This window comes from Cebus imitator, unplaced genomic scaffold, assembly GCF_001604975.1.
Source record: "Cebus imitator isolate Cc_AM_T3 unplaced genomic scaffold, Cebus_imitator-1.0 Scaffold54, whole genome shotgun sequence".
In the NCBI taxonomy this organism is placed as follows: domain Eukaryota; kingdom Metazoa; phylum Chordata; class Mammalia; order Primates; family Cebidae; genus Cebus; species Cebus imitator.
The window spans coordinates 3554489-3563361 of record NW_016107369.1 but is presented as its reverse complement, the minus strand read 5'-3'; the positions used below and the strand labels follow the sequence as shown (position 1 = coordinate 3563361).

Here is an 8873-nt window from a genome sequence, read left to right as displayed (position 1 = left end):
AATTCTCCTGCCTCAGCCTCCTGAGTAGCTGGGATCACAGGCTTAGGCCACCATGCCCAGCTATTTTTTTGTATTTTTAGTAGAGACGGGGTTTCACCATTTTGACCAGGATGGTCTCAATCTCTTGACCTCGTGATCCACCCACCTCGGCCTCCCAAAGTGCTGGGATTACAGGCTTGAGCCACCGCGCCCGGCGATTTTTTTTTTTTAATTGATATATAGCGTTTTACATGTTTATGGAGTATGGGTCTTTTTTTTTTTAGACAGAGTTTTGCTGTTCTTGCCCAGGCCAGAGTGCAATAGCACGACCTCGGCTCACCACAACCTCTGCCGCCCAGGTTCAAGCGATTCTACTGCCTCAGCCTCTCAAGTAGCTGAGATTATAGGCATGCGCCACCACACCCGGCTAATTTTGTATTTTTAGTAGAAATGGGCTTTCTCCATGTTGGTCAGGCTGGTCTCAAACTCCTGACCTCAAGTGATCCGCCCACCTTGGCCTCCCAAAGTGCTGGGATTACAGGTGTGGGCCACCGCCCGCAGCCAAGTATGGGATATTTTTGACTCAGCACTAGGAAGCTAGCTCCTGAAAGCCCTGAAATCTAAGGGAACATGTCCAGCCATAGCCAATGACTGTGCCCAGGGGAGAGGAACGAACCAATTGGTTTGAGCGAATTGGGACCCAGCACTAGGGGTGAGGATGGGCTTGCCGTTGTCTGAATAGCACCGCACGTTTGGGAGATGAATATTTTGTTGGTGAGAATCTGTTTGTTGAGGTTGTTGTCTCCTAACAAGAACGGGATCCATGTTTCCAGTGGCTTGGGTCAAGAGGATGAGGTGCCTGGGACCCAGAAAAAGGCTCAGATGGGGACTACTGGTTCTTTTCCCTGTTCCATTTGGACTGAAGCCCTCACTGCCGTGTGGACACAGAGCTCCTTGCCTTGTCTTTTGTGGATGCCCTGGGATCCTCCCTGGATGTCCTGGCCATATTCTGGCCCCTTGACTAGGTAGGATTTAGGAGGGCATCTGTGTGCTAGGGTTCTGATTCAAGTGAGATTTAGGGCTTTGTGGATGGTGGATGGGGACAGTGGGTGGTGGAAGAGGATGGGAAACAGTGTTTCCGTGGATCTCAGAGCTGGTATAGCATGTGTGTTGTGTTGTGTAATGGGCTAGGTATGGAAATCTTACCCCAGATGCAGCCTGGTGGTTTTCTGGTTTTATTCTTGCTCTGTCAAATGCATGAGCCAGAATTACAAGTGACACATCATTCAAAGTATGGCTTCTTCCTGTCACCAGAGGCCTCAGACTACATAGACATGTTTTTCACTGTGAAATTTGCTCTGGAAATGCTCCTGATGACTGACATTGCAATAGCATTTAGAGGTCACCTTTCAATTTGCTGAAAGGGCAAAAATAAAACAGAAAATAAAAATGAAATATCCCAGGCTGCCTCTCCATCCTTTCATTTATCACATTTTTTGTTAAACACCTTCTACTGGAATGAAGTAAACTACAGTTATAAAGCTTACCTAACTTTGGAGCGCTGTGTGTTGAAAACTCTAGCTTTGCCAGGGCGGTGGCTCACGCCTGTAATCCCAGCACTTTGGGAGGCCAATGCGGGCGGATCACGAGGTAAAGAGATCGAGACCATCCTGGCCAACACGGTGAAACCCCGTCTCTACTAAATATACAAATATTAGCTGGGCGTGGTGGCACACGCCTGTAGTTCCAGCTACTCGGGAGACTGAGGCAGGAGAATCACTTGAATCCGGGAAGCGGAAGTTGCAGTGAAGCGAGATCATGCCACTGCACTGCAGCCTGCCAGAGTGAGACTCTGTCTCAGAAAAAAAAAAAAAAAAAAAGCAATGAAAACTCCAGCTTTGCTAGCCGTAGTTGTGTGACCTTGGGCAAGTCAGCCCTCCTCCACCTCAGTTTCATCATCTGTGAAACTGGGATGACATTAGATCCCTCTTTCTGGGGTTGTTGTGAGGCTTGAGGTACTCTATGTAAAGCTCTATATGTTGTACAATGATGAGTATTATCATGAGGCAGGCTCCAGAGATCAATGCGAGCCCTACCCTCATGGAGCTTGTAATCTGGTTGGGAAGACAAATGGTGATGTTTGTTATGGGTCAAGGTTGGGAAATACTGCTATGGGATAGGTAAAAGTGAAAAGAGCCTAATTTTTGAAAAGTAAGTTCCAGAAGAGCTAAGACTATGTCTTGGTTTGACAATGAATTTTGTACTTTGCCCATGACTTTGTGTTTTGTTGAGAATGATAAAACTACAACACGTACAGGGATGTAAGTCTACTCAAAAACAGTTAGCAGTGACACACATTCATTTGCATTCCCAAGGTGGGTCTCCAGGAAAGGTGCCAAATGCACCAGGCGAGGTGTTCTCCCACATTTTATATTAATGTTTCACTGATTCAGGCCCCAGGTCTCTGATTTGTACCCAAGATGTTTCCTCTTAATGACAACCCAAATGGGTGAAAATTAATGAAAAACCCAAATAGATGTCTGTGTTAACTAGTATCACACCAACATTTCATGGAAGGCAGCAAAGTGAGCCTGGGCTCTGACATCAGACAGAAGTGGCTTAGGATCCCAGCTCTTCTGCTAGTTGCCTATGTGACCCTGGGCAGGGTGCTGAGCAGCAGTTTTTTTTTTACCTATCTCTCTTTTTTGTCGTTACAAAGTTACTGGAGTTAGGCTGGGTGCAATGGCTCATGCCTGTAATCCTGGCACTTTGGGAGGCCAAGGCAGGCAGATCACTTGAGGTCAGGAGTTTGAGACCAGCCTGGCCAACATGATGAAACCCTGTCTGTACTAAAAATACAAAAAGTAGCCAGGTGTGGTGGCGGGCGCCTGTAATCCCAGCTACTCAGAGGCTGAGGTAGGAGAATCACTTGAACCTGGGAGGCGGAGGTTGCAGTAAACTGAGATTGCGCCACTGCGCTTCAGCCTGGGTGACAGAGCGAGACACCACCTCAAATAATAATAAAAATAATAAATTTAAAATAAATAAAGTTATTGGGGTTAAATTAAAAGATAATGTGTGTTACATATTCAGTGCATAACAGATGCTCAAGAAACAGTAGGGCATCCTACCCTCTCCTTACTTTCCCATACACATTTTTTTTTCTTACCACTGTGAGTACAATGTAGAAAGAACCTGGACCTTAACAGGGAGATGTGTAATTCCCAGCTTTGTGTAGCCAGGATTTTCTACTAATGTTCATCTGTCCATACATCCATCCATCCATGACTATGAGACAGACCTATGAACTAGAAACTAGAAAGAGACTCTCCCTAAACACTGCTCTCAAGAAGCAGGAAAAAATATGTCTTGAAAAAACAAAAGAGGAAGCAGCTTACAGTCTAATCCTTATGTTTTGGTTTTTCGCACTAGGCATCAAAGTACCTCCATAGCCAATTTCCTCCTTGAGAAAGGTTACCGTGAGACAGCATTGCTGCCCAGCTGGGGTAACTGCAGGCCACTCTTAGGACCCGCCCATTCACCCCACTGGCTGGAGTTGGGGTTGATCAGCACTCACTCAAGCTTAGTGTATAGATGGAACGAACAGAGTCCAGCCACCCCAGGAGAGTAGGGTGTACAGTGTGGCACCAGCTGGGAGGATTTCTTTATTGGAACAGAAGATTACTGGGGATTAGGGTATCCTGTGTTGGGACCTCAGAGCTTTAATTTTCCTTTGGAAATGAAAGTCACAGAGCCTCAGATGATGTCTGTATCTTTCCTCACTCTTGCAAATGGGACCCTGGGAGATTCTACTTAACTTCCAGACCTCCAACCCCAAGCACTTAGAAGGCCATATATGAGTTGGAGTGGGACCAGCTTCCCAGCTATGAAGAAGGTTGTATTTGCCCCTGCTTATGGCTGGTTTTTACCTTCAGTGGAAGTCTTGCAGATCAGCAGGTAAGCCTGACTCTGACAAACTAGCATGACCAAGGATCAGATAAAGCTCCAAGGACACAAAAGAGGCCTTTCTTCTGCAGAATCCTGCCTACCTGGGCCTTTCTCAAGGTTCTTAGCTTGGGAGGCACTGGCCAGAGAAGACAGGAGATCTGCTTTCTCACCTCTACTCTGCTAGAACCCTGGGTGACCCTCAACAAGTCACGGAGCTCAATTAACCTCACTTGGCCTTTGTTTTCTCCTGTAATGACCGGGTTTGTAATTATAATAGAGGATTACAGAAGAACTTTCAAACTGTAATATTCTATCATCGCAACCCACAAATATGGCCAGTTGTGTTATCTGTTATATTTTTGTCTTAACATTTTTCCTGCTAATAGATTATTAAGCTCCTTGAAGGCAGGAGCCCTGCCTTATACCTCTTGGTACCTCCTAAAATATCTAGCAGAGTACATTTTAAAGATGCATGTGGTTGATTGATTACATATTGGTCTAAAGAGCTCTACACAGAAAAGATGAGTGATCACTTTTGTGAATATTCCAGAACTGAGAACCACTAGTAACCACCTTGAATGGCTGTAATTGACAGATTGAAAAACCAATCAAGGCAGTCAGCAGATTGAAAGCTGATGAATAGTGTGAAAATAAGGAGTGAAAGCGAATTGCTTCTTTACCTGTAGCTCTTTCAAGTGCAATAAAGGAAAAATGAGACCTTAAGACAAAATAATTACTCATCTTCCTTCACTCTTGAAATTTGATGCTTGCCTGAGTTCACAAGCTCTTTTCCCATTTCTGCTTCAATATTATGCACAGCAGAAGGGCTTTTGGGAATTGTATCACAGCCAGTCAGTACTGAAGCCAAGCCATTCTGACCTCGGAAACACCCAAGTCTGCTAGGTCACTGGAATTTGGACTCCAATCCAGATAAAAAACGGTTTAATTTGTTGGGAGAGTGTGTGTGTGTTTATAGCCATTTTTTAGGTGCCTATCTTCTGTGCATATACATTTATGTAGTTATGTGTGACTTCACACTACAGATGCTTTAGAAGTTACTACGTTATTCACACAATAAACTGAAGCTTTCATGCTTGTAAATGTGATAACAACTTTAGACTTCTAGCTCTTACTGACTGCAAGTTCTTGGGCTTGCAGGGTATAGAATTTCTCCCCAGCTGGGCTCTCAGCTCTGGGTTAACAGATTCAGCGAAACTAAAAATTCAAGTAGCACAAGAAAAAAATAATCAATGTTATTTTACTCTATTCCAGATATGGGAGTAGAGGTACCATCATTCATTAATGTGCAGCTAGAGAAGAGCCAGCCTGTATTGAGATCATCAACTATACTTTCAATAGGCATTGATAATGAGGGTGGTCAGAAGGATGTATAAGCCCAATCGCCAGTCAGAAGAAAGATTTCTCTGGTGTTTTGAGTTGGGAAATAATCCCTGTTTGGGTGTGAGGAAAGATTGGAAGTTCGGAATTAGATTTCTTATTAAGAGTCTCTTTACATTTGTGCTGTCACCTCCCTTGGCCATTGGTAACTGTGATTGGTTGTCTCTGTCTTCTATAGCTTGGAATTGCGATTGGGTTCTTGGTCCCTCCTGTTTTGGTACCCAACGTCGAAGACCGGGACCAGCTTGCCTACCACATCAGCATCATGTTCTATATAATAGGAGGTGTGGCCACTCTCCTCCTCATCCTTGTCATCATTGGTAAGGTCATTAGTAGACTGATGGGACAGCAGGGGGCAAAGGGGCAGGGAGATTCTGCTGACTTCGGTGGGACCCTTGTGAACATGCCCTGAAATACCATAGATATTTACAAAAACTGTTGTCTTGGCTTCTTATGGTCTTCAAATGTTTTAGCCTGGGCAGTTGTTCCCACACAGTGCTAGCTGGTCCTGTGCACTTTGTTAGTGGCTAAGGAAAGGTTTAATTGTCATTAACCTGTTCTCCAGTCCTATCTCATTGGAAGTAATGGCTAGACTGCTAGTCTCCTTGATGAAAGCCACTGAGCACTTAGGCCATCACAGGCACTGTGCTAAGCATGCCTGATTTCATTTAGTCTTCAGCAGCCCTATCAGTGAGATACCATTATCAGTCTTATTTAACAAAGAGAAAAATGACACTTAAGGGAGGTTATATAAAGTATTCAAGATTAAATAACTAATCGGTGGCAGAGATTGGAGTCAAGTCTAAGCTTATCTATCTCCCTATTCCAAATTTCTGAAAAACAAAACTGAAATTGATCCATAAAATTAATAATCTCATAGATTAACCTGACAATACTTAGGTATCATAGTTCTTTAATGCTTTTTAAGAATTATTTTTATTTTTATGTTCTTTTTTTAAATTCTTCTCTCGCCCATGTACCAGTGCATCTTTAATGCTTTTTAAAAAAATTATAAGAGTAAGCCAGGTGCAGTGTCTCATGCCTGTAATCCCAGCACTTTGGGAGGCCAAGGCAGGTGGATCACGAGGTCAGGAGTTCAAGACCAGCCTGGCCAAGACAGTGAAACCCCATCTCTTTTAAAAAATAAAAAATTATAAGACTAATATATGTTCATTATAGAAAAATCTAGAAAATACAAAAAAGCATAGAGAAGGGAATGACCATTAACTTGTCATCGTATAGGTTAATCCCAACTGTGAACCTCAGATAATTACTGTTAATATTTTGTTTTTTATTTTTTATTTTTGGAGATGGAGTCTTGCTCTGTCACCCAGGCTGGAGTGCAGTGGCACAATCTTGGCTCACTGCAACCTCTGCCTCCTGGGTTTAAGTGTTTTTCTTGCCTCAGTCTCTTGAGTAGCTGAGAATACAGGTACCTGTCACCACGTCCGGCTAGTTTTTTTATTTTTAGTAGAGACAGAGTTTCACCATGTTGGGCAGGCCAGTCTCGAATTCCTGACCTCAAGTGATCCACCCACTTTGGCCTCCCAAAGTGCTGAGATTACAGGTGTAAGCCACCACACCCGGCCCGTACTGTTAATATTTTATATCCATGTGCATTTAATGACTGAGGTATTTGGTAAGACAATTTTTACATCCTCTTTTTTTCAGTTGAGTGATAGTATATGAGCTTTGATAAATTTATTTTCAGCTAGTAACCTGTGTAAAGGTTAACCAGTCTTCTTCCTAATACCTGAAAGTTCCAACTCATATGTTAAAGGTTTCATTCCTGCCTGCTGGCCCCACCTCCAGAGTTAAGCAGTTCTATAATTGGGTACCTCATTCAACCGTTCTCACGGCGTTGTTTCCCTCCAAGAATCCAGGATGAGAAAGGCCACCTAATGGGTTTAAAAAACTGGCAGAATGTCTTAGACGGGGAACTTGGTGTTCCTGGTAAGGTGAGAAGCAAGGGAGCTATGGATGAGAGCAGGGAAGAATGATACAGCCGGGGCCTCTTAGCCAGACTTTCAGTTTCAAGTTATATGTCCAGCTCCAAATTCTCAAGCAGATGAGGGCCTGGTCCTTTGCAGTTGAAAATCTGGAGTTTGGACATTTCTATTTGGGCATTTTATTATCAAGCACAGAGAGACAGTTGCTAATTGAGTAAAGACCTGAAAAATCATATCTGAGTTCTGGTTTGTGGTTGCCAAATCCTTAAGCTAACACCTGCTGATGTAGAGATGAGCAAACTTTTTGCCTTTCATTCTTTCCCCTGATTAAGGGAAGGTGAAGAGGCAAGACAATGGATGAGAAGCTCCCAACTCTAATATCCAGGACTATTTCTAAAGAAGGAGGAAGCAGGACTCTGAAGTCTGGGCAAGGGCATTTTCTTGGTGGAAGGCCTCTTTGATCTGCCAAGAGAGTAAAATTCATTTCCAGGGCTTCCTTTAACTGGTGACAGTCTACTGACCTTTCAGGAGCATTCTCTTGGGGTGTAGAGGAGGCCACAAGGTGCTTATTTGGAATATTTTCTTTTTTTTTTTTTTGAGACAGAGTTTCACTCTGTCGCCCCAACTGGAGTACAGTGGCATGATCTCAGCTCACTGCAACCTTCGCCTCCTGGGTTCAATCAATTCTCCTGCCTCAGCCTCCCGAGTAGCCAGGACTACAGGCGCGTGCCACCACACCTGGCTAATTTTTGTATTTTTAGTAGACACAGTATTTTACCATGTTGGCCAGGTTAGTCTTGGACTCCCAACGTCAAGTAATCTGCCTGCCTTGGTCTCCCAAAGTTCTGGGATTACAGGAGTGAGCCACCACTCCTGTGTACTTAGTTTGGATTTAATAGGGGAGTCACTTTAACGAAACAACTAGTTAAACCGATCTGCCCCCTAGAAAATGGACTGGTGATCCATACAGTCAAAATGATCATGCCAGTTGTACTGAAAATATTATACAAAGGGAGTGGCTTTCCTGCTGTGATGCTCCAGTCCTTCATATCAGAGTGTCTGCTCCTGGAGAAGCATGTGCCAATCTTCTTGTTTCTGTCATGAGGCGGAGGTCTGATTCAGACTTTGAGAAACTAGGAATGGACCCTAAATTTTTTTTTTTTTTTTTGCAGAATAAGACCCCTTTCACTTATTCAGGGAATACTTATCAGCTGCTGCATGCCATGCTCTGTGCTAAGCTGGGGCAGCATAGTCCCTTTCCCCTTGGGAGGAGCTGTGGTGCTAAGCCACTAACTGGGCTCACCAATCCCAGTGCTTTAGCTTTTGCTGCTTTTCCATCATGTGTTACTGGCGTGTTTCTTCAGTTCTCTGTGGTATGTTATTTGCTGGTTACTATGAGATTCCTTGATCTTTGAACACTACCTGGGATGTCCAGTGATTTCAGCCTTCCAGCAGTCATTAGGAAAAATAATCAGGGCTGGGGGTGGTGGCTCACGCCTGTAATCCCAGCACTTTGGGAGGCTGAGGTGGGCAGATCACTTGAGGTCAGGAGTTCAAGACCACCCTGGCCAACAGAGTGAAACCCCATCTCTACTAAAA

At 44.0% G+C, this 8873-nt stretch overlaps 1 protein-coding gene across 2 annotated transcripts in view; it reads left to right on the top strand.

The window, feature by feature from the left end:
- Positions 1-8873, top strand: part of FLVCR2 (FLVCR heme transporter 2) — a 64393-nt gene that overhangs the window by 31479 nt on the left and 24041 nt on the right. For both annotated transcript variants that reach the window (XM_017528603.2, XM_037738525.1), the window contains exon 2: positions 5504-5645. In XM_017528603.2, the coding sequence (XP_017384092.1) occupies positions 5504-5645 (142 nt within the window). The remainder of the gene's footprint in view (positions 1-5503; positions 5646-8873) is intronic.